At 39.3% G+C, this 25,285-nt stretch overlaps 3 protein-coding genes across 4 annotated transcripts; 1 reads left to right on the forward strand and 2 right to left on the reverse strand.

Annotated features, from left to right (window-relative positions):
- Positions 1 to 440: 440 nt before the first annotated feature.
- On the reverse strand, positions 441 to 8,074 carry LOC121857542 (zinc metalloproteinase nas-15-like). The gene is made up of 12 exons (XM_042353626.1): positions 7,984 to 8,074; positions 7,307 to 7,462; positions 6,380 to 6,443; positions 5,567 to 5,676; positions 4,909 to 4,999; positions 4,495 to 4,609; positions 3,877 to 4,124; positions 3,354 to 3,463; positions 2,571 to 2,664; positions 2,336 to 2,446; positions 1,476 to 1,598; positions 441 to 1,074 (listed from the first exon to the last, which is right to left on the reverse strand). Exons 2-12 carry the CDS (start codon positions 7,460 to 7,462, stop codon positions 944 to 946), a joined length of 1,353 nt encoding a protein of 450 aa, XP_042209560.1. The 5' UTR covers positions 7,984 to 8,074; the 3' UTR covers positions 441 to 943.
- A 3,527-nt stretch (positions 8,075 to 11,601) lies between these two features.
- On the forward strand, positions 11,602 to 13,031 carry LOC121857552. The gene is made up of 2 exons (XM_042353635.1): positions 11,602 to 11,657; positions 11,919 to 13,031. The coding sequence occupies exon 2, from the start codon at positions 11,937 to 11,939 to the stop codon at positions 12,951 to 12,953; it is 1,017 nt and encodes a 338-aa protein (XP_042209569.1). The 5' UTR covers positions 11,602 to 11,657; positions 11,919 to 11,936; the 3' UTR covers positions 12,954 to 13,031.
- A 3,191-nt stretch (positions 13,032 to 16,222) lies between these two features.
- On the reverse strand, positions 16,223 to 25,185 carry LOC121857509 (O-phosphoseryl-tRNA(Sec) selenium transferase-like). Of its 2 annotated transcripts, XM_042353591.1 has the most exons (11): positions 25,147 to 25,185; positions 23,419 to 23,562; positions 22,415 to 22,544; positions 22,006 to 22,149; positions 21,481 to 21,639; positions 20,914 to 21,077; positions 18,860 to 18,960; positions 18,460 to 18,581; positions 17,975 to 18,160; positions 17,512 to 17,643; positions 16,224 to 17,099 (listed from the first exon to the last, which is right to left on the reverse strand). In XM_042353591.1, the coding sequence occupies exons 1-11, from the start codon at positions 25,177 to 25,179 to the stop codon at positions 16,597 to 16,599; spliced, it is 1,818 nt and encodes a 605-aa protein (XP_042209525.1). In that variant the 5' UTR covers positions 25,180 to 25,185; the 3' UTR covers positions 16,224 to 16,596. The 2 variants fall into 2 exon arrangements, with proteins under 2 accessions (XP_042209526.1, XP_042209525.1); XM_042353592.1 differs by lacking the exon at positions 17,512 to 17,643 and having other exon boundaries at positions 16,223 to 17,099.
- Positions 25,186 to 25,285: the final 100 nt, after the last annotated feature.

Here is a 25,285-nt window from a genome sequence, read left to right on the forward strand (position 1 = left end):
AGTAAATTGATACCATATGTTCTAATGTTTTAAATCCCCCCGTTGATTTAATCCTTTAGGGGTAGGATTAAATAATAAATCCACCCTTCCTCTTAAGCCCCGGATTAATTGCTTGATGATCCGGGTAGTTAAAAGAGTCATCGATGGGATGTTTTATGATTACATAGTGATTTAATTTTGTCAATGTCAGAAATGATGGTGGTTCAATATGTGTGGCCGAGAGTCAAGTGGCGGGGCTGTTTTGTTCCCACGAGAGAGAGAGAGAGAGAGAAGCACTGGGGCCTAGTAGAACCTGGGGCCTAGTAGAACCTGGGGCCTAGTAGAACCTGGGGCCTAATAGAACCTGGGGCCTATTATAACTGGGGTCCATTTAAACAAATATTCAAGTTACAGGTATAAATATTTTTTTAATTTATATATTTTTTTAATTAAACAACAAATCAATTGCAATTCTTTATTAACATACATTAATATATATCACACACTGGAGTCTGTCTGTCTGTCTATCTGTCTGTCTATCTGTCTGTCTGTCTGTCTGTCTTTCTCTGACTGAATGCATCTTGTCTATGTAAATATCTGTCCATCTGTCTGTCTGTCTATTTTCCTATCTATCTGAATGTCTACCCGATTGTCTGTCTGTCTGTCTGTCTGTCGCTCTGTCTCTGTCTACCCGATTGTCTGTCTCTCTGTCTATCCAATCACGTATAAGTTATTCTCACCTAAATAACTAATCGTCTAAATCACTTCATCCCCCTCAAAAAAAAAAACGCGGGAAAACAAACAAAATCACATCGCTTGACCACAAAAAAAAGCGCGGGAAACTAGCTTAATCAAAACAATAAAATATAATGTTGCTGTGCCATACATCGCTGGGGAGGTGCCATACCAGTGCCATACCAGTGCCATACCAGTGCCATACGGTGCCATACGGTGCCATATGGTCCTATTGGCAGTGTCCACATGTTTTACGGCACCAAATTAGCATGTAATTTGGATTTGCTCGACACTGTAGTTTCTTGCCCCATTCTTTACAGTGGGTGTTGTGGTCTCTGCATTCGTCGGAAATGAAGTCGGCTGTCGAGGAAACGAACGAAGGTGTTAATGTGTTCGTTTGTGTTTTTAATTGATTTTAGTGAGGGTAGTAGTAGTAGTAGTAGTAGTAGTAGTAGTAGTAGTAGTAATTTTATAATTTTTACTACTACTACTACTACTACTACTACTACTACTACTACTACTACTACTACTACTACTACTACTACTACTACTACTACTACTACTACTACTACTACTACTACTACTACTACTACTACTACTACAACTACGTACAAAATCGACTTTAATTTTTTATAACATCATTCAATTTCAATCCACTTACCCACCCATCCATCCATCCACCCATTTACCCACCCATCCACCCACTTACCCACCCATCCATCCACCCACTTACCCATCCATCTATCCACTTATCCACTTACCAGAAGCGTGACAAACTCCACAAGATTTCTTACAAAAACGACTCATGTAACTTGGATTTTGTGCACACTCGCCATTTTTTGCCCAATACTTGCAGTGTTCACTATTGTCTGAGCATTCAACACCTGGAATAGTAATGTAGGTTAGGATAGGTTAGGGTAGTATTAAGTTAGGTTAACTCACTAAATTCTTTACAAAAGGCCAAAAAAACTCACAAAATTGTCTACAAATCCTCAGAAAACTCACAAAATTGTCTACAAATCCTCAGAAAACTCACAAAATTGTCTAAATCTCTCAAAATTTCTAAATCCTCAGAAACTCACAAATGTCTACAAATCCTCAAAAACTCACAAATTGTCTACAAATCCTCAGAAAACTCACAAATTGTATAAATCCTCAGAAAACTCACCAAATTGTCTACAAATCCTCAGAAAACTCACAAAATTGTCTACAAATCCTCGAAAACAAAGTTTCTAATTCAAACTTAAATTGTCTAATCCTCAGAAAACTCACAAAATGTCTACAAACTCAGAAAACTCACAAAATTGTCTACAAATCCTCAGAAACTCAAATTCAACCAGAAACTCACAAAATTGTCTACAAATCCTCAAAAACTCACAAATTGTCTACAATCCTCAAACTCACAAAATTGTCTACAAATCCTCAGAAAACTCACAAAATTGTCTACAAATCCTCAGAAAACTCACAAAATTGTCTACAAATCCTCAGAAAACTCACAAAATTGTCTACAAATCCTCAGAAAACTCACAAAATTGTCTACAAATCCTCAGAAAACTCACAAAATTGTCTACAAATCCTCAGAAAACTCACAAAATTGTCTACAAAAGGCCCATTTACTCACCACATTGTCTACAAGATTTTTTACAGTTTACATGCATCCAGGTTGGGTTCTTCTTGCACTCGCCAATCTTCTCCCAGGTGTCGCAGTACTTGTTATTGTCTGCACACGTCTCTGTAAACAACATTAACATCTGTATGTAAACAATTAACATTAACACACCTCTGTAAACAACATTAACACCTGTATGTAAACAATTAACATTAACACACCTCTGTAAACAACATTAACACCTTACCTGGCTGTGGGCGTGTAATTGGCCTCTCAGTTACCACGCTTACACCTGTTGTATTGGCGCAGTTATAGAGTTTTTGTATCTTTAATATGTCCTTCTGTAATGGTGTAATGGGTACAGTTATGTAATTACTGTATTTATGGGGAATTTTTAATTGGTTGAGATTTTTAATTGATTTTTTTTTTGATTGGTGGAGATTTTTAATTGAATTTTCTGATTGGTTGATATTTTTTTGGTGTAATTATTCATAATATTCTGATTGGTTAATAGTTTTTTGGGGTGATTTTTATATAATTTTCTGATTGGTCGATATTTGTAATGCAATTATTTACAATTTTCTGATTGGCCAAAAGATATCTCACATTAAAGCCTCCTAAATTGAGAGATAACGAATGAAAGTGAGATAGAGAGAGAGAGAAAGTGAGATAGAGAGAGAGAGAAAGTGAGATAGAGAGAGAGAAAGTGAGATAGAGAGAGAAAGTGAGATAGAGAGAGAGAGTGAGATAGAGAGAGAGAAAGTGAGATAGAGAGAGAGAGAAGTGAGATAGAGAGAGAAAGTGAGATAGAGAGAGAGAAAGTGAGATAGAGAGAGAAAGTGAGATAGAGAAAGTGAGATAGAGAGAGAAGTGAGATAGAGAGAGAAAGTGAGATAGAGAAAAGTGAGATGAGAGAGAGAGAGAAAAATGAGATAGAGAAAGTGAGATAGAGAAAGTGAGATAGAGAGAAAGTGAGATAGAGAGAGAGAAAGTGAGATAGAGAGAGAGAAAGTGAGATAGAGAAACTCACATCAGAAAATGCTCTTCGTTGACCAATTTCAGCTCCAGTTTTCCTCGGTATAATTGTTGGTTTCGTTCGGTCTTTAGCGAAGGCGTACGGGCCATAGTGCATAATGGAACCTGGATAGAGAGATGGATAGATAGATGGATTCATACATACAGACAGATAGACATTAGATGGATAGATTCATTCATACAGACAGATAGACATTAGATGGATAGATTCATTCATACAGACAGATAGACATTAGATGGATAGATTCATACATACAGATAGACATTAGATGGATAGATTCATACATACAGACAGATAGACATTAGATGGATAGATTCATTCATACAGGCAGATAGACATTAGATGGATAGATTCATTCATACAGACAGATAGACATTAGATGGATAGATTCATTCATACATACATCCATACTGTTCATATATACATATATATGCATAAACTTTATAAATTAACCTCAAACTACTTTACAGTGTACTAAAAAGTTTGTAAAGTAACTCGAAACTACTTAAATACTCACCAAGATCATAGTCTACTTTCAAACTTTGTATTTTATCCCATGAATATTTTTCAAAGTTGTACTGCATGCCTGTCTGAATGTTCATTTCGTTAATTGTTATGTAATTATCACGATCTGGACGTGATTGTTCGTGCCAGAAGCCAGCGGCGTGCATAAATTCGTGCATCACAATACCCACGTACAGACAACCAGGGCCAAGGGAAACAGCCTGGGCACCAACGTGTTTGCCTACTGGGCTTGAACACCTGTTAAAGTTAGGTTTGGTTAGGTTTTGGTTAGGTTTTGGTTGGGTTTTGGTTGGGTTTTGGTTGGGTTTTGGTTAGGTTTGGTTAGCATAGTTTAAGTCATTGTATTTACAATTTACACTAAACGAGAATTTAATTATTTCACTTAAATTTACTCAAGAAATATGAAGAAATATACTTAAGAATCATAGTAGTAGTAGTAGTAGTAATAGTAGTAGTAGTAATAGTAATAGTAGTAGTGGTAATAGTAATAGTAGTAGTAGTAGTAATAGTAGTAGTAGTAGTAGTAGTAGTAGTAATAATAAGAAGTAGTAGTAGTAGTAATAGTAATAGTAGTAGTAATAGTAGTAGTAGTAGTAGTAATAGTACTCACCGTCCTTTAATAATGTGTATGTAATCTCTCTCCACAGTTCTTGGGACGAAACGAATACAAGTTAAGGTGTGGTACTTGCTAACAGCCATGGCAATAGTACCTCTCTCTTTTTTATCTGTCAAATAGTAGTAGTAGTAGTAATAGTAGTAGTAGTAATAGTAGTAGTAATAATAGTAGTAGTAGTAGTAATAGTAGTAGTAGTAATAGTGATAAGAATTCATAAATACTTCAAAAATACAAATTATACTGAAATATTTTTGTGGTCATTTTTTTATGTAGATTACACAATGACTACAGGGTGCACAATAAACTAGCCGCTTGGTGTATAATGCAAGGTAATTGTTATATTTTATGGGTATTTAAGTTTTTAATACAATATACAATAGATAAATTAACTGGTTCTCCTTGACTTACTGTATGATGAAGATATGACGTAGGGTATGACGCCATTAGGCCATCTTCTTGACATGTCTAAAATGGCGTTCCTGGCTTGAGGTGCGTTACTCTGTGTGTGAGAGAGAGAGAGAGGGAGAGGGGAGGGGAGAGAGAGAGAGAGAGAGAGAGAGAGAGAGAGAGAGAGAGAGAGAGAGAGAGAGAGAGAGAGAGAGAGAGAGAGAGAGAGAGAGAGAGAGAGAGAGAGGGGGGGGGGGGGAATCAATATTAGTGGTAAAGACATTTAAATTCACTCTAACCTAATCTAACCTAATCTAACATAATCTAACCTAAATCTAACCTAATCTAACCTCATCTAACCTAAATTAACCGAATCTAATCCTAAATCTAATCCCATCTAACCCAAATCTAACTCAATCTAACCTATCTAACATAATCTAACCCAATCTAACATAATCTATCCCAAATCTAACCTAATCTAACCTAATCTAACATAAATCTAACTCCATCTAACTCAATCTAACCCAAATCTAACATAATCTAACTCATCTAACCTAAATCCAACCCAAATCTAACCTAACCCAATCCCAAATCTAACCTAATCTAACCTAATCTAATCCCAAATTCAACCTATCTAACCTAAATCTAACCTAAATCTAACGTATCCTAACCTACTTACCATTGGCATATTTTGAATCTCATCCATGGCTAAAATGTTGATATCTCCTTGGAATAACCCGGCCAGTTCGATAGGGTCAGCATTGCTTGTTGGGTCCCAGTCCTTGTGCACTGTGGGAGTAGGTTTTGGTAGGTTTTTGGTTAGGTTTTTGTATAGGTTTTGCTAGATTTGGTTAGATTTGGTTAGTTTGGGTTAGGTTTTGTTAGTTTTGCTAGATTTGGTAGATTTGGTTAGGTTTTGCTGGTTTTGGTTAGTTTTGGTTAGTTTTTGGTTAGTTTTGCTAGGTTTGGTTAGTTTTTGGTTAGATTTGGTTAGTTTTGTTGGGTTTTTGGTTGTTTTTAAGCTAGGTTTTGTTAGGTTTGGTTAGATTTGGTTAGTTTTTGGTTAGTTTTTGGTTAGGTTTTGGCTAGGTTTTGGTCAGGTTTGGTTGGCTTGGTCAGGACTTGGTTAGGTTTGCTAGGTTTGGTTAGTTTTTGTTAGGTTTGGTTGGGTTTTGGTTCAGGGTTGGTTAGGTTGGCTAGATTTGTTAGGGTTTGAGTTTTGGTTGGTTTGTTAGGTTTGGTTAGGTTTTGTCAGATTTGGTTAGTTTTGTTGGGTTTTGCTAGATTTGGTGGGTTAGATTGGTTGTGGTTGCAGATTTGGCCAGATTGGTCTGGTTGGTTGCAGGTTTGCCAGGTTTAGGTTGCTTTGCTAGATTTGGTTAGTTTTGGCTAGTTTTGCTAGATTTGGTTAGGTTAGGTTTCACTTAAACTACCATTCAATCTCTCCTCACCCCCAACTCATCCTCCCTCTCTCTCTCTCTCACTCACTTACCCATTTCTTTTCCTTGTCTGAAATCCTCTGGGCTTAAAGGTTCTCCTGGAATGTCAGTCTCCATCTGCAAACAAACAGTTGACTGAGTTGACTGAGTGGGGCAAATTGACTGAGTGGTGTAAATTGACTGAGTGGTGTAAATTGACTGAGTGGTGTAAATTGACTGAGTGGTGTAAATTGACTGAGTGGGTGTAAATTGACTGAGTGGTGTAAGTTGACTGAGTGGTGTAAATTGACTGAGTGGTGTTAATTGACTGAGTGGTGTAAGTTGAGTGAGGGTGTAAATTGATTGGGGTGAAATTGACTGAGGGTGTAAATTGACTGAGTGGTGTAAATTGACTGAGTGGTGTAAATTGACTGAGTGGTGTAAATTGACTGAGTGGTGAAATTGACTGAGTGGTGTAAATTGACTGAGTGGTGTAAGTTGACTGAGTGGTGTAAATTGACTGAGTGGTGTAATTGACTGAGTGGTGTAAGACTGAGTGGTGTAATGACTGAGTGGTGTAAATTGACTGAGTGGTGTAAATTGACTGAGTTCACTGAATTTACACCAGATTAATTAATATGCTTCCTGAGAGAATAATTTACTTACACACACACTCACACACTCCACACACACACACTCACACACATTAATTTAACACACTCACACACACACACACACACACACACACACACACACCTCACACACACTCACACATTAATTCTACACTCCACACACACACACACACACACACACACACACACACACACACACACACACACACTCCACATTAATTTAACACACTCCCACACACACACACACACACACACACACACACACACACACACACTCACACATTTAACACACACACACACACACACACTCACACACACACACACACAACACACACACACACATAATTCAACACGGATGAATTAATTTACCACACTCACTGTGTCCGGATTACCCATTGCTAAATTACTTAAATCAGGGTCAAATTGTGGCTCTGCTAATACCCCTTCCATTAACGGAACAGAAGCCCTTGTTGGGGCGGCTGAACACACCACTACCATCACGCCCATACACGCCCACCGTAGCATCTGTAGAGAGAAGGGTCATTTGGTTAGGTTAGGTTAGGTTAGGTTACCTATAATTTGAGATGAATAAGGTTAGGATTACCGTTATGTAAAGGCGCCCTCATGCACACACGCACACACACACGCACACATACACAGACACAGACACACACGCACACACACACAGACACAGACACACACACACACACACACACACACACACACAGACACACACACACACACAAGTCAATGTACCTTATGTGTGCAATAACTACACTTAAAATGGTTTGGATTAACTTAACCCTACTCTAACTTAACCTAATCCAAACACATCTAATCTAATCTAGTTTAACCTAATTTAACCTAACCTAATCTTTTATACCTGTGTCTGTACCTGTGTTTGTAAATAAAACACACACACACACACACACACACACACACACACACACACACACACTATATATATTGAAATTTAGGTCTATTTTTGCTTGTTTGTTTATCTATCTTCTGTTTTTCCTGTTTTTTATGTTGTTTTTATGACTTACCTTAGTATGAGAGGTCAAACAGACAGGTTAATTGGGGTTACAGCGAAGGTGTTAATCAGTCACTAGGGAGGTGTTGACTCGTCAGCTCTCTAAGGTGATCTGAAGTCAGGAGGCCTCACCAGGGTCTATATATATACCCCGTATCTTACCTGGCACCGGCATCCCCGATATCAACAATCCGAGTTCAACCGAGTTCACCCGAGTCAGGCAACCCGAGTCAACCCGAACACAACCGATAGACCAATAGGACAATGACTCCGTTTCCCCCAATGTTTACAAATTTTCCCGCCAATTTTAAACGTTTAAATACTAATAAATAAAGCTTAAACACCTTTATTATATCAATAAATCTTATTTTATGGGTGAAATAATGCTGATTTGGGGGGTTATTAGCGGGGGGATGCAGTTAGGTGTTCCTGGAATGGAGTCACAGCAGGTGTTTCAATATTAAGTCAGGTGGATGCTGGTGGGCACACACACACACACACACACACACAGTTCCCATAAGCCTGGCGATCGTTCGTCAGGCGAAGTCCTCATAAAATTATGACTAGAAGAGAAGACAAGCGTAGATCTGCCTGGCGAAACACACAAGGATCATTATTGAGAGTTTGAGGAACGCCAGACGATACTAAATGCCTGTGGTGGCGTTGACTAAATCTACCACCATTGCTGCCACTACCACCATCCTTATACAACCACCACAATACGTTAACCACTATCTCATGAATCCCATTTTTCAAACTGATACAGGTAGTAATGGTAATGGTGGTGGTAGTTGAAGTGGTGGTGGTAGTTATGGTTTGTGGTGTTGTGTAGTGGTAGTAGTAGTAGTGTGTGGTAGTAGTAGTAGTAGTAGTAGTAGTAGTGTGTAGTAGTAGTAGTAGTATTAGTAGTAGTGTGTAGTAGTAGTAGTAGTATTCGGATAGTTAATTTTAAGGTAATAAAATGGCGACGAAGGTGTGGCTATTGGAGCTGGAGGCCATTATTATAAAAAAGTAGTAGTAGTAGTAGTAGTAGTAGTAGTAGTAGTAGTAGTAGTAGTAGTAGGAGTAGTAATAGTAGGAGTAGTAGTCTCAACGGGAGAGGTGGATACCAGTGAAGTAAACAAGATTCGACGGTCCATTACGACAGCACGGCCGAAGTGATAAGTTGCAGCAACTATTGCTGCAAGTACCAGAGAATTTGAAGAAAAAAAGTTGCTATAGCGCAGGAGGTGGGCGCCTCGAACTGGTTAACTACGTTACCGATAAGGGCAAATGGTTTCAGTCTTAATAAACAAGAATTTACAGATGCCATTGCTCTAAGGTACGGTCGGCCGATGGGGTTTGCCCTCCCAATGCGTGTGTGGCTCTTCCTACGACGTCGATCACGCCATGGTGTGCAGAAAGGGCTCCCTGTGCTTGAGGCATGACGAAGTAAGGGACCTCACAGCAAATATGTTGAAGGAAATCTGTCGTGATGTCAGGGTAGAACCGACCCTCCTTCAACTGGACGGTGAGAATTTCCAACAAAGGACTTCAAACACATCCAACGAAGCCTGTGTGGACGTCAGTGCTCGAGGATTCTGGACGCGGGGACAGCGAGCTTTCTTCGACATCAGGATTTTGATCCCATGGCCGCATGTCGCCGTAACTCAGCTCTCGATGCTGCACATAGAAGGAACGAGAACGACAAGAGACGGGCATATGGGGAGAGAATTCAAAACGTTGATCAAGGCAGCTTCACTCCTCTAGTGTTCACAACCTCTGGTGGGATGAGACCAAGTGCAAGATGTTTCTACGCCAGACTCGCGGAGGTGATCTCCGAACAGAAGCAGCAGCCCAGAAGTTATGTTACAGCCTGGATGACTGTCCTTCTCTCTCCTTAGGTCGGCTTTCCTCTGCCTCAGGGGAACGAGAGCATCGGCCCCAAAGCCGACAACTGTTGCAGATATTGACTATGAGGCAACAGTCACTGAATGCCGCATAGATCTGCGGCTCAACTAACTCAACACAGATAGGATAGCTACTTATGTATTAGGATATTTAATATTAAGGTAAATAAAATGGTGGCGAAGGTGTGGCTATTGGGGGAGGCTGGAGGCCTTTAAAAAAAAAGAAAATAATAATAGTAGTAGTAGAGGTTAATGCTTGCGATAATTACCAACACAAATACAAAAATATACCCGTATATGGCAGTATTTTCCCTGTGTGTGTGTGTGTGTGTGTGTGTGTGTGTGTGTGTGTGTGTGTGTATATATCCGTGTGTGTGTGAGAGAGAGACAATTATCACATTATATGAGTAATTGAGACATTGATGTTGACTGTGTGTGTGTGTGTGTGTGTGTATTCATATGTAAACATGTATGTGTACGTGCGCGTGTGTACATAAAAAGTGGGTCTTTGCTCATGTGGGTGTTATATAAGGGTACTGTGTAAACATGCACACACACACACACACACACGTACACATCCACCTGCACTACATGTACACTTTCCTGGGTGAAGCAGTTGTGTACCTAAAATGCCTTTCACAGTACTAAACCTAACCTAACCAAACCCCTCAACTAGTATTAAATTAGGTTAGACTAGGGTGTTTAATCTTCAGGTGATACGAGTAATACTACTACTACTACTAATAATAATAATAGTAATAGTAACAATAACAATAATAATAATAATAATAATAATAATAATAATAATAATAATAATAATAATAATAATAATAAATGTCAAAATACATAACTGGCAAATCTCCTCCTTTCCAATATCTCAATTTAAATTCTCACGATTGTCTTAACAAATATGTAAATTTTAACCCAGACATGAATGTAGTATTATACAAATTAAAACACCCGGAAAACACGTCACACTCCCCACCACAATGAATGATGACGTAACCATTGACAAGAATATCGATCCAAAAAAACAAAAAAAAACATCAATTAGCAACCGTGTGTCCTCACCAGCCAATCAAAATTCATATCAAAACGCGGGAAAAATCGGCTAAGTTTAGGAGAATTTTATTTAATGTTTCTAATATTATCGGACAAATTTATACATGGTGTTTATACGGTAGTGAACGAAAATATATGAAAATAAAGTGTGGGAATTCTAGTCTTGTCTAATCTTCCCGCATCTCTTATATTTAGCCGATATAAGACTACTAAACCCTTTGGTCGCTTATACATCTTTATAATATAGGACTTTAACCTTTAATATATCCTCGTATAGCCTTATATTATCCAAGATGTGTTTATATTGATATGTAAATAGGTTATTAAAAGGAATTCATCTCCAATGTCCGTACTGAATATTTGTCTTCTCATTAAATTGACAGATAAATTTATATTCATTTATCAAGTTTATTTTATATGGTGTTTGAGTAAATTGTTTTGTTGTGTAGTGATAATTATTGATGTTATTGTTATTATTGTGTGGTAGCTTAAGTCAGATACGTTCTTACAATATTTATCTATGAATAAGTCTGTACTGTTGTTCTGTACAATAAAAAAAATCCAGTGTATTGTGTCAGAGGATGTCTCGTTTCCTCTCACGTACACACACACACACACAGACACACACACACACAGACCCACACACACACACACACACACACACAGACCCATCCGGTTTCAGATAGCTGGAGTATAACATCAGTACCGAACCATCTTCCTAACACATACGACTCTTGTAAGTTAACTCAGTAATGTTAAATACTAATCTAACGTCAATTTAACCTAGATTGTTAATATAGTTAAGTTAAATTTGTTATGATTATGTTTGTGTGGTATATTGATAACTTCAGTGAGGAGGAAGTTTTAACGTAGGGATATTGAAGAATCTATCGTCGAAATAATCAAATGGGAAACTTAAGATGTTTTAATGTAGACTAAGATATCAAACGAGAATTATAAATAGTACCACTCTCTCAATTAACCATTTTTACAACAGGTAAGAACACGTGTTATCATGGCTGTCTTATCGTTACGAGAAAATGCAAGAATTATCCTAACCTATCAGCTAATAAGGATTATACTGATCATAGGACATTTGAAAGGATATCTCGGGGAATCCTGTTTGCCTCTCTTCCCTACGGACCATCATGAGGTTCCTGAAGGACTCCCAACTATCCTACAATTTGAGCCGAGTAGAACATCCTTATGGAAATCCTACTTTGAAATTGTGAATGAAAATGACCTCACCTTAGCCTGTCTTGAAATTACTGGCTGTGAAAATAACACCATCCTCAACTCCTCATCTGAACCCTGTGAGAATAACACCGCCTGGGAAAACACCGTCTACTGGCCACCATTCCTCCGTGATAATAACAATTGGTTCAACTTTTACTCAATGTTTATATCAGCTCAAGATAACGTCATTTCACTTGACATTAATCAGAGACCAGATTACGACATGTTCCAAGAGGTCAGGTCACCAGCTAGGGGCATCAGACGTGTAAATATGACCCATAGTGGACCTAAGATTACATTCACAGAGGTCAGGTCACAGGGTCAGTGTCTCGTTATGACCCATTGTAAGGGATCTGATTGGGTGTTTCTAAGTGTAGGTCCATTAGATGAAGTGGACTTGGTTCCTATAACTAATAATCCAATTAAGATCAAAGTGGCTTTATCGAACTGCTTCCCGGATTATCATATTGGCCTTTATAACTCCACTATATCCCAAAATAACCTAAAATTCCCTCCAAATATTCAACTTCGACTCAAATACACACGAATGACAAGGTATCACACTCTCTCTGCCAGTGTAGGCGAACACCTGACTCTCTTCTCCAGCACTGTCGAACACCATGGGAGAGACTGTTCAAGTAACTGGTTTCTACTAGGGGTTAAAGATGCCGAGGTGATAACTAACTGTTATGGTATTTCTAACAGTCTTCCAGTTAGCAGTCAGTTACCTTCCAGTGCTCGTTCGATTGGTCCAGTTATGTGTGTGGTGGTGATGATGATGGTGGTGGTGGTGTAGTAATAGTGGTGGTGATGATTCTGGTGTAGTAATAGTGGTGGTGATAATGTCCAATGCCCACTTTTTAATTATCTTAATATATAAATAATTTGCTAATTACTGTATATATATAATTTATGTATAAATTATTTCAGTACAAATAAATATTATATCAATTATTTAACAAATTAATTATTTTTATTATCAATAAATTACTAAAACAATTGTAAAATATTCCTATGTTTAAATTTCTTCAAGGAACTCTGTAAACATAAGAGAGAGAGAGAGAAATTTAAAGATAAATTAAACAAAACAAAAATACGAGGCACGTTATCCTTCTGGTGTTGCCATATGATGTTCACAAGTATTATATGTTATCTACTGGGGATAGTTATACTTTCATAACCGGAAATGACGTCATAAGAACTACATATCAATAAGGATTCTGGGTTTTTTCCTTCATATTGTGGGGTATGAGATGTTTGGTTCACACTCAGGATGGGATGGAGAAAGGAAACTCACAATGTGCTCTCTGTATACATGTTGTATTGGATGTACAATGCAGCTTGGTGCTGGGAAGGCAGCATGGTTACAAGCGTTGGGTAGAGAGAGCTGGTTGGTGAGGGTGCTCAGAGGAGGACCAGCCTGTGGGTCGCCATGCTCGCCGGCGGGAGCGAGGGCCACCAGGCAGGCGGAGGAGGAGCGAGGGTCGCCGGGCAACGGCGGAGGAGGAGGAGGTGTTGCTGGCTGGTTGGTGGAGGTAGAAAGAGGACAGGTCACCACGAGGTCAGGTCTTAAATAGCGGGGGTTGGCGTGGCTTAGTAGTTGACCCCCGCTCCGTGGTGTATGGCGGCGCTGGTTGACCTAGACCACGAGGCATACACTGGGGAATTGGTGGGGTCGGCTACTCAGCGACAAACAGCGTTTGTAGGGGAGAAATCCACTACAATATATTTACACAATATTGATGTAAATAACTAAGCTTTAATTAATGTATTTTTTTTACGTTATATAAGCAAATTGTACATCAGATGGGCATATTTGATTTAGTTTGGTTTATTTATTTATTTGTATTTATGTGGTAGTTTAGATCACTTGTGAATTAGACACCCTAATTTAATTCACAGGATGATTAAACACACTAATCCTGCATAGGTGGGGTTAAGTCATCATATTCAAGGGGCTAAATCATCATACTCAAGGGGTTACATCATCATACTCAAGGGGTTAAATCATCATACTCAAGGGGTTAAATCATCATATTCAAGGGGTTAAATCATCATACTCAAAGGGTTAAGTCATCATATTCAAGGGGTTAAGTCATCATACTCAAGGGATGCAGTCATCCTACTCAAGGGGTTAAATCATCATACTCAAGAGGTGAAATCATCCTACTCAAGGGGTTAAATCATCACACTCAAGGGGTTAAATCATCATACTCAAGGGGTTAAATCATCACACTCAAGGGGTTAAATCATCATACTCAAGGGGTTAAATCATCAAACTCAAGAGGTGAAATCATCACACTCAAGGGGTTAAATCATCATACTCAAGGGGTTAAATCATCATACTCAAGGGGTTAAATCATCATACTTTCCAAACTTAAATCTTTATTTGTACAGGGGTATATTTATTAACATGAAAAAAAAGCATAAATTTTAGTCATCAATCCTAAGTCTTCGAGTTGTAGACTAATTTAACCCTTACAGCGTCGATGGTGGGACAGTTAACGCCGACATAGTCTCAGGATAAATTAATAAGTACTGTAAAATCTATACTTCTAATGCAAAAGTGAAACCAAATAATACTTATAAAATCATAAAAAAAAAAAAAAACATATTGGTAAAAAATTATTATGAATCACTTCAGCAACGGACTTGTTACGTGGAAAGCCAAGAGGAGAACCAGGGTAAACACAAACATCTTGACCACGTTGGCTTCTTTTAATCGCTAACGTTTCGGTAATAATCGTTTTCCATCATCAGAGCCTGAAAATAAAAAAGTTTTGAAAATGTTTAAAAAATACAGGTGATATACAATAAAAACATAATATTATACAAAAATTTACCTTTGATAAACTTTACAAATTTAAAAAAGAGCAATCCAATTCAAAACCGACAAAAATGACGAGAGACCTACATACAAAGCTAAAATCAGGAATAAAAAGTATGAAATAAAATATACAGGGGGGGATTACCTTAATTCAGACCTGTGAATTGGAAAAGGAAAATATTGTTCCATTCCTTGATGTTAATATCCACCGTCTTCATAATAGTTTCGAGACAACCTTATACAGAAAACCAACTTTCACGGGTTTGAGTACAAAATTTTCATCTTTTATTCCTCTTAATTACAAACGTAATCTAGTACGTACTCTTACCAACAGAGCCTTTAATATATGTTCAGCTATTTCCACTTGGACATTGAACTAAAATACATAAAGTAACTACTCTTTAATAATGGCTTCCCTAAGAGAATTACAGACACTTATATTGGCAAAACCCTTAATAGGTTTTTTAGTCCCACATATCCTCAAATCCAGTCCCTAAATATTCTATCTATCTCACCATCCCGTACACAGGACCACTCAGTTTCACCCTTAGAAATAAACTTAAGAAGCTTTTCAATGAATTCTATCCACAAATTTCAATTAGACTCATCTTTAAAACCCAGAGTTCAATTAAGAAATTCTTTTAAATTAAAGACACCATACCCACACACCTGCAATCCTCAGTTGTTTATCAATTTACGTGTGCTAGCTGTAGGGTAGCATATATAGGTAAAACTAAAGACATTTGATAACTCGCATCCATGAACACTTGGGCCGTTCCGTTCGAACAGGCCAGTTAATAACACAACCACCACATTCGGCTATTCGTAACCACGCCCACCAACATGACCACCCGTTTTCGCCGTCTGATTTCTCAGTTCTTGGCAAGAGCGACTGTGATACAGACCTCCTCATTATGGAGGCATTACACCGGTATAAAGCAAAGCCGTCCCTTTGTGATATGGCCTCTAGTGAATTGCTGTGTTTTTCTCACTAAGGCTCGTCTGAATTAAGGTAATACCCCCCCTGTATATTTTATTTCATACTTTTTATTCCTGATTTTAGCTTTGTATGTAGGTCTCTCGTCATTTTTGTCGGTATTGGATTGCTCTTTTTTAAATTTGTAAAGTTTATCAAAGGTAAATTTTTGTATAATATTATGTTTTTATTGTATATCACCTGTATTTTTTAAACCTTTTCAAAACTTTTGTATTTTTAGGCTCTGATGATGGAAAACGATTATTACCGAAACATTAGCGATTAAAAGAAGCCAACGTGGTCAAGATGTTTGTGTTTACCCTGGTTCTCCTCTTGGTTATTATGAATATGAGTGTGAATAATGCAAAGGGTGATTATAATGATGTTCCTAAATCGAGGTAGATGATAATTAAAGAAGAATACAGCTACAGAAGGTGAAAACTTACGGTAATTAGCATAATATCACCAGTAAGACTCTACGCGCACTTTCAACGCCGCGACACGTTCACCCACAGGCGTGACTACACCTTCCATGGTCCGGTGAGTTGCTAAATAATGTTTTCCTTTTATCATATAACAGAAGTCCTTTTCAGCCAAAATACAAAAGTAGAAAAATTATATGGAATTGAAAGTCCTTTACATAATATTATCATCATAATCATCATCATCATCATAACTCATCACCTCCATATCATCGCCTGTGTCTTCAGAACGATGACCGCAATCTTCAACCTTCGGCGGAGATGGAAGAGACTCGGCCGCGCCAACAGTCTGGGGAGATGGAAGAGACTCGGCCGCGCCAACAGTCTGGGGAGATGGAACAGACTCGGCCGCGCCAACAGTCTGGGGAGATGGAAGAGACTCGGCCGCGCCAACAGTCTGGGGAGATGGAAGAGACTCGGCCGCGCCAACAGTCTGGGGAGATGGAAGAGACTCGGCCGCGCCAACACTCTGGGGAGATGGAAGAGACTCGGCCGCGCCAATAGTCTGGGGAGATGGAAGAGACTCGGCCGCTCTGAAGGTTTTCAGACAATTGTCTAGACGGGTAATGAAGAGTTTTAAGTCCTTGTTTGTCATGCCAATACTCGCCGCGGCCGTTAGGTAATGATGAGGGTAGCTTTCGCAGTGGCTCCCCCAACCTGTAGAGATCAGAACTAATGAAGGCTTCGTGCTTTCGTTATGTGTGTTTTAAATTGTTTCGTGTTAATCCTTCAATGGAGAAAGAAGGTAAGGAGGGAGCTGTAGGGGTTAAGATAGGTTTGGTTAGGGTTTGGTTACAAGAGCCGACATAATGAGGTTTATCCATACAATTAACCGCAAAATATACAGAAGGTAAACAAACAATTTCTAATATATTCCCACAATAATCAAGTTTGGTCAGGGTTAGGTTAGGGTTAGGTTTGATCTCTTAAGAATTAATCATTACAAGAGCCAACACAATCAAATTTACGCTTAACCGCAAAGCAAACAACCGTAAACACCCAACCCAAACAAACACGCAAACACACGATTTCTAATATACACCGACAATAACTGCGGTTGTTTACTTACCGGTAAACTTGACTCCAGCGATCGTCTTAACTGCTTTAGTGTTGATGACCCTCGCGCCGGAAATACCTCGTAGGAACATCATTGACCCGAGCTCCGTCAGAGAAGAAGTCCCATGAGAGGGGACAGTCATTGCTTTGGGGGGGGTTAAGACAGACATGTTTACATCGGGTGAACTGAAGTAAGAAATGTTTGATATTGATGTAAAGTGGCAGTGAAGCAAGGACTGGGGTAAGTGAAGCAAGAAATGGGGTAATTGAAGCAAGAAATGGGGCAAGTGAAGCAAGGAGTAGGATAAGTGAAGCAAGGACTGGGGTAAGTGAAGCAAGTAGTAGGATAAGTGAAGCAAGTAATGAGACAAATGAAGCAAGGATTGAAGCAAATGGGACAAATTCTACCGCAGAAAATAATAAAAACAAAAATATATATATACAGCATCGGTAAACCCTAGAGCAATCCTCCTCACCAATAGAAATGGGATTATTCTTCGTGGTCAAGACTCGTAGGCCGTGCTTCTCGGCCACGGATGACATCTGCTCGGCCAACATCTCCTTCAGCATTTTCCGCTCTCTAAGCAATTGTTTGTAACCTTTGACCCCCATAGAGAGAAGAGTTATGAAGAGGTCAACTATTGGGCTGTTTGACGCACGACCTGGAACAAGACGTAATGTTTTGATTGGTCTCCGAGGGGTTAGGTTAGTGACTAGACGCTCGCTAGTTTGTTTTAACATTAGCCATTCTGATGTCACCTTAACCTAACCTAACCCAGACAGAACCTAACCTAATATGACCTAATATGACCTAATATGACCTAATCTCCGGTATTGTAACTTTACATAAACCAATGACCCCTAACCTACACATGATATGACCTACGACACACCCTATACGGCACCACAACACGACTTATCCCTGTATGACACCCTACGCAGTGCCGCCCCACACTCTCACCTGGATACATTTGGCCCACTTCCTCGATAAACTTGGCATTGAATCCAACGATGATGGCACCGCCAACTGGCACCATAAAATTCTTGTCGGTGCTCTGTACGAAGGCATCAATGCGCCATAAACTATTGGGAAAAAGAGGTAGATAAATAGATGGATATTCGTCCGGTAAAATTTGTCATACGTGTTTACAAATGGTTTAGTGTCGATAGGGACACTGTAGATACAGTTTGGAGTTTGGTTAGGTTTAGTCTAGGTTAGGTTTAGTCTAGGTTAGGTTTAGTCTAGGTTAGGTTTAGTCTAGGTTCGAGTCTGTCTAGATGCAGTTTGGAATGTATATAGACAATATAGGTATACAAACAATGTACCTAGACAATATCTAACCTAACCAACTCAGTCATACCTTGCCGCACTTTCTATATGATGTAAGCACTTGTATGACTGTAGACCATAAGCGTTGTTGACTAGGTGAGGTACTTTGAACTCAGCACACAGAGCCGCTACCTGAAGAGTGAAGACGTGTTAGTAATCTGTACATGTGTGTGTGTGAACTATAAGACATCCTGTACATATGTGTGTGAACTATAAGACACCCTGTACATGTGTGTGTGAACTATAAGACACCCTGTACATGTGTGTGTGAACTATAAGACACCCTGTACATGTGTGTGTGAACTATAAGACACCCTGTACATGTGTGTGTGAACTATAAGACACCCTGTACATGTGTGTGTGAACTATAAGACACCTGTATGTGTGTGTGAACTATAAGACACCCTGTACATGTGTGTGTGAACTATAAGACACCCTGTACATGTGTGTGTGAACTATAAGACACCCTGTACATGTGTGTGTGAACTATAAGACACCCTGTACATGTGTGTGTGAACTATAAGACACCCTGTACATGTGTGTGTGAACTATAACACACCCTGTACATGTGTGTGTGAACTATAACACACCCTGTACATGTGTGTGTGAACTATAAGACACCCTGTACATGTGTGTGTGAACTATAAGACACCCTGTACATGTGTGTGTGAACTATAAGACACCCTGTACATGTGTGTGTGAACTATAAGACACCCTGTACATGTGTGTGTGAACTATAAGACACCCTGTACATGTGTGTGTGAACTATAAGACACCCTGTACATGTGTGTGTGAACTATAAGACACCCTGTACATGTGTGTGTGAACTATAAGACACCCTGTACATGTGTGTGTGAGAGCTATAAGACACCCTGTACATGTGTGAGTGTGAACTATAAGACACCCTGTACATGTGTGTGTGAACTATAAGACACCCTGTACATGTGTGTGTGTGACTATAAGACACCCTGTACATGTGTGTGTGAACTATAACACACCTGACATGTGTGTGTGAACTATAAAGACACCCTGTACTGTGAACTATAAGACACCCTGCATGTGTGTGTGAACTATAAGACACCCTGTACATGTGTGTGTGTTCCATAACACACCCTGTACATGTGTGTGTGTGAACTATAAGACACCCTGTACATGTGTGTGTGAACTATAAGACACCCTGTACATGTGTGTGTGAACTATAACACACCCTGTACATGTGTGTGTGAACTATAAGACACCCTGTACATGTGTGTGTGAACTATAAGACACCCTGTACATGTGTGTGTGAACTATAAGACACCCTGTACATGTGTGTGTGAACTATAACACACCCTGTACATGTGTGTGTGAACTATAACACACCCTGTACATGTGTGTGTGAACTATAACACACCCTGTACATGTGTGTGTGAACTATAAGACACCCTGTACATGTGTGTGTGAACTATAACACACCCTGTACATGTGTGTGTGTGAACTATAGACACCCTGTACATGTGTGTGTGCTTGAACTGCACCCTGTACATGTGTGTGTGAACTACATGCATGTGTGTGAACTATAACACACCCTGTACATGTGTGTGTGTGAACTATACCCCCTGTACATGTGTGTGAACTATAACACCCTGTACATGTGTGTGTGAACTATAAGACACCCTGTACATGTGTGTGTGAACTATAACACACCCTGTACATGTGTGTGTGAACTATAACACACCCTGTACATGTGTGTGTGTGAACTATAAGACACCCTGTACATGTGTGTGTGAACTATAACACACCCTGTACATGTGTGTGTGAACTATAACACACCCTGTACATGTGTGTGTGTGAACTATAACACACCCTGTACATGTGTGTGTGAACTATAAGACACCCTGTACATGTGTGTGTGTGAACTATAAGACACCCTGTACATGTGTGTGTGAACTATAACACACCCTGTACATGTGTGTGTGAACTATAACACACCCTGTACATGTGTGTGTGTGAACTATAACACACCCTGTACATGTGTGTGTGAACTATAAGACACCCTGTACATGTGTGTGTGTGAACTATAACACACCCCATACTAAAACACACCTGTTCAAGCTTATCAATACCACGGGGAGCAAAACAGCTGGTTGTTGTCATTACCGCCACAACGGCATCTGGCCCGAGCACGTCAATCTGTCGCTTGATTTCCGCTACATTTGTTCGGAGTTCGTCACCTTCGAGGATATTCTCCACGACAACTGGTACGAGCCCTGAGAAGAGACGTTTGCGATTTTATTTTATTCGTGTTTCCGTGTAAGATACAAGACATATTATTGGAACTTTTTAAAGACTTTGTAAAAGGCAAATTAATTGGGGTTTATATAGACACATAAAATAAATAAGAAAGTTTTAATATTTTCCTATAAACTTTTCAAATAAATTGTGAAACTCATTAATTAGGATTTTTTTTTAAATTTTATATTAACTTTGAAAAATATGAAAATTATTTATGATTTCTGCGAAGATTTGGGAGAAAATGTCCATAAAATGATGGTGATGGTGGTTGTTGTGATGGTGGTGGTTGTGGTGGTGGTGGTGGTGGTTGTGATGGTGGTGGTGGTGGTGGTGGTGATGACAATGACGATGATAATGACAACACAAAACACATCATACCTGCAGTGATTATAGACTTAAAGCACGACTTCTGATCTATACGCTGCCAGATGACGTACTTTGCCGAGGGTCGCTGCTGCCGAAGGGTCAACAGACACAGCACCATACTCATCCCCGTTGCCAGAGGTACGACCAAACAGGCGGCTGCTTTTCTCACACCTGTGGGGCGTGTAAACACAAATTTTTTAATAAACGTTATACATGATTTAGATTCTCTATTGGTAAAAGGTGATGGCCATTGGTCGAAGAGTAAAGTGATGGGCCATTGGTCGAGAGAAGGTGATGGCCATTGGTCGAGAGTAAAGTGATGGGCCACTGGTCGAGAGAGAAGTAAGGTGATGGCCATTGGTCGAGAGATGGCCATTGGTCGAGAGAGAGTAAGGTGATGGCCATTGGAGAGAGTAAAGTGATGAGGCCAGATAGAGTAAAGTGATGGGCCATTGAGAGAAAGAGTAAAGTGATGGGCCATTGGTCGAGAGAGTAAAGTGATGGGCCATTGGTCGATAGAGTGGGCCCCAGACTTACCAAGAGTTCTAATAATATCGAGGGTCATGGCATTGGTGAGCTTATTCAACAGACTGGAACCCGCTGCTTTAGGCTGTACCTCTGCGATGTCGCCAGATCGACCAATCCCGTGGCAGAGACCGTAGTGCCGACGAGAAACGAGCTCTGCGGAGAATTGATGTCGTTTGGTATTTTATCTTAGGGTTACGAAAAGAGGCGAATGTTGTTGACAGAATGAATGATAACTTTTGTGATTTTAGTGCCCCCCCCCCCCAAGTGCTCACCTGAAGATTAGCTCCCCCAAGTGCTCACCTGAAGTCACCCCAGCTTAACCACCCTGAAAAACTATCTGTGGGGGGTGGGGTCTAATGTTCAGGTGATCCCTAAGGGCTAGAGTTACCAACGGCCTCGTTCATCAACTACCCCATACCTGAGAATATTCTTGCCTCTCTCTCTCCTACTCCACTGTTGTGAAGGAATTTGTTGCTGTCCATCAGAGCTAAATCTTTCACCATCAATTCTATCGTGTCGTCGTCCCAGCCGTCTTGGGGACACTTCCGCTGCGAGATAAACAGTCGAGGGTTTGTTTATAAGTTACGAATCTCCTTATGAGACGCCCTAGATTATTTCACCCGATGATTAAATGCCTTAATGTTACCTTGGGGGTCAGGGTAGGTTAGGTTAGGTTGAGGTATTCAGGGTTAGATTAGTTCAATCATCAGGTGAAATAAATCAAGGTGTCTAATTTCAGAAGATTAGAAGTTAATATTAAAATAAATCAACAAATAATATTTTTAATCCATTACAATACTTGAAAAATATTAAAGTATTTATTCAACATTACAAGGTATTCTATTTTAACTATCTAAAGCGCTATTCAACTCTATGTACTAAAAACCCCACTAAATTCGATAAAAAACAAACTTATTTAATATCTAGTAAATAAAATTATATAAAGTGTTATATCTTGTAAATAAAATTGTAAAAACTTTTATCTCTTGTAAATAAAAAAAAAACTGTTCTCTCTTGTAAATAAATTTGTAAAGCGTGAAAGAAAACATAAATATATCCATGTACACCTCCTTCATTGTGACAGACACGTGTAAGTGGATTAGTGCGTTTAATACCTTGTGGGGCATCTTGCTGTGGTCGCAGAAACCTTACACCCTAGTCCACCCCTTACACCCTAGTCCACCCCTTACACCCTAGTCCACCCCTCATACCTCTCCTAGTACACCTGCATACTTAGTACACCCAGTCACCCACACACCTCTACACCCACCCAGTCACCCACACACCCCTACACCCACCCCAGCCCACTAGACGTTCCCCAGCTGGCTTAGGAACTTTACAGATGGAGGGAGGGAGGGGGAGGGGACTGCAGAGGAGGGGGGGAAGAGGGAGGGTGGGGGGAAAGTTTGCCCCCCATCGTACCTGTTCAACCAGCATTCTGATCAGTTTCTCTCGTATAACTCTGGAGTCAGCTGCTTGTTTGAGGTAGGTCGACGGCACGAGGCGTTCAGCGAGTTTCATCGACGTCTCGTTCATCGTTCCTTGTGGTCTGTGGTCAGTAATACCCTGTAAATAATAAGTTAAATATTTAGTGACAGTAACCTAACATAAGAAAATAAGGAGTCTGCAGTAGGGTGGTTGGTCAGTTCATGGCAGCTCCTGTCGAGAGTTACTACCACTCTCTATCATCCATGAATCTATCCAGCCTCCTTTTAAAACTTTCCAGCATTCCAGCACTTACTACAAAGTTGCTAAGCTTGTTCCACTCGTCCACCACCCTATTTGTGAACCAGTTTCTTCCTATCTCCCTCCTAAACCTAAACTTATCCAACTTAAATCCGTTGCTCCGAGTCCTATCCTGCTCCGATATTATAAGAACTTTATCTATATCCCCTTTATTGATTCCTTTCACCCACTTAACACAACATAATCTAGCACTAACACTAATTTAACCTAATGATCTTAACTTAACCCTAATTTAACCTAACCTAACACTAACTTAACATAAGCTAACCCAACCTACCCTAATCTAACCTAACTCCCAAGGATGTTAGGTATTATTGCGTTTACACACCGTTCATTCCTACCACTAATCTATTATCATATTCTAATAAGACGTCTAATTATAAGATAATTTCCATCTAATACATTACCGGCGGAAATGTATAATAACGGAGACAGCTCTTTCCCAAAAAATTTCTCTATTTTCTTCCATTAATCTTCCGCCATTATCGTCTGCCTCTCACCTCCAACACTGCTGTCTCTCGCGTCTCCTTCATAAATCATAACGCTCGTGTGTTCCCGTACACGTTAAGCGGCCAATCAAACGCGTTTTTGATATTGGAACCAATTAAAATGATTTTGGGTCTAATGCGCAGTATATTTGAACCAATCAAAATTGAGTTTTATTTTGAGTCTCATATATTGAAATTCAAGTTCAGTTCCGACCATGGAAGTCTGCGGTGGATGTCTCTTAAGGTATATGGAGCTGATGGAGAGTTGGGGGGAAAAGACGAAGAAACTATAGCAGTTTATTGACCGCTCGGTGTTCCTCCAACCTCGGGTAAGTGTACTAAGACCACGACAATGTAAAGACCGTAAAGACCAACATACGTGACCGGTAAGAATCCAACGACGAACAAGAACCAGGCCATTAGGGTAAGAAATAGGTGATTACATCTTATGGTGAGAGTCAGTTAGGTTAGGTTAGGTTTTTGTTTTTCTAGTGTTTTTTTTGGTTAGGTTAGGTTAGGTTAGGTTAGGTTAGGTTAGGTTAGGTTTCTGTTTTTCTAGTGTTTTTTTTTGGTGTATTTTTCAATTATTTTTTTTTTCGGAAACATCGAACGAAAAAAAAAATAATCATTATAATATATCAATAACAATCTACTACCTATTTTACATATAATAACCCTAAAATAAGTCTCTATTATAACTATATTCAGAAATTATATTAAAAGAAATGTCAATAGGGGTCAAATTGGCTTGAAAATAACCCTACAATAATCTACTAAGAGACCCTATCACACCACCTCAACCACACCACAAAAACATAAAATAACCACAAAAACCACATCATCCAGCCTTAAATAACCTCTAAGTCAACCACACCTCGTTAATAACACCATAACTAGGTGATTTAGTGATAATTACCAAGATCTTCCTCTTTAGTCTCCCCCTCACCATAGAGTCCTGGAGTTAAGGGATTATTTATATATTTCACTATTAATTATAAGTTAAAGTTGATTATTAAATTTAAATAATGTTATTAATATTAGTTATTATTTTATTT

This window comes from Homarus americanus, unplaced genomic scaffold (assembly GCF_018991925.1).
Source record: "Homarus americanus isolate GMGI-L3 unplaced genomic scaffold, GMGI_Hamer_2.0 scaffold19065, whole genome shotgun sequence".
Taxonomy (NCBI): domain Eukaryota; kingdom Metazoa; phylum Arthropoda; class Malacostraca; order Decapoda; family Nephropidae; genus Homarus; species Homarus americanus.

What these genes read in the sequence shown, in the direction of transcription:
- LOC121857542 (XM_042353626.1), bottom strand. Translation starts at nt 7,462, where the DNA reads ATGCTACGGTGGGCGTGTATGGGCGTGATGGTAGTGGTGTGTTCAGCC. An exon ending in CGTCATATCTTCATCATACA is followed by an intron (nt 4,610 to 4,908) that starts GTAAGTCAAGGA and finishes ACTATTTGACAG; the next exon opens with ATAAAAAAGAGAGAGGTACT. An exon ending in GAAAGTAGACTATGATCTTG is followed by an intron (nt 3,464 to 3,876) that starts GTGAGTATTTAA and finishes CTCTCTATCCAG; the next exon opens with GTTCCATTATGCACTATGGC.
- LOC121857552 (XM_042353635.1), top strand. Translation starts at nt 11,937, where the DNA reads ATGGCTGTCTTATCGTTACGAGAAAATGCAAGAATTATCCTAACCTAT.
- LOC121857509 (XM_042353591.1), bottom strand. Translation starts at nt 25,179, where the DNA reads ATGGTGAGGGGGAGACTAAAGAGGAAGATCTTG. An exon ending in AGAGGCAAGAATATTCTCAG is followed by an intron (nt 22,150 to 22,414) that starts GTATGGGGTAGT and finishes AATTCTCCGCAG; the next exon opens with AGCTCGTTTCTCGTCGGCAC. An exon ending in TAAGTCTATAATCACTGCAG is followed by an intron (nt 21,078 to 21,480) that starts GTATGATGTGTT and finishes GTCTCTTCTCAG; the next exon opens with GGCTCGTACCAGTTGTCGTG.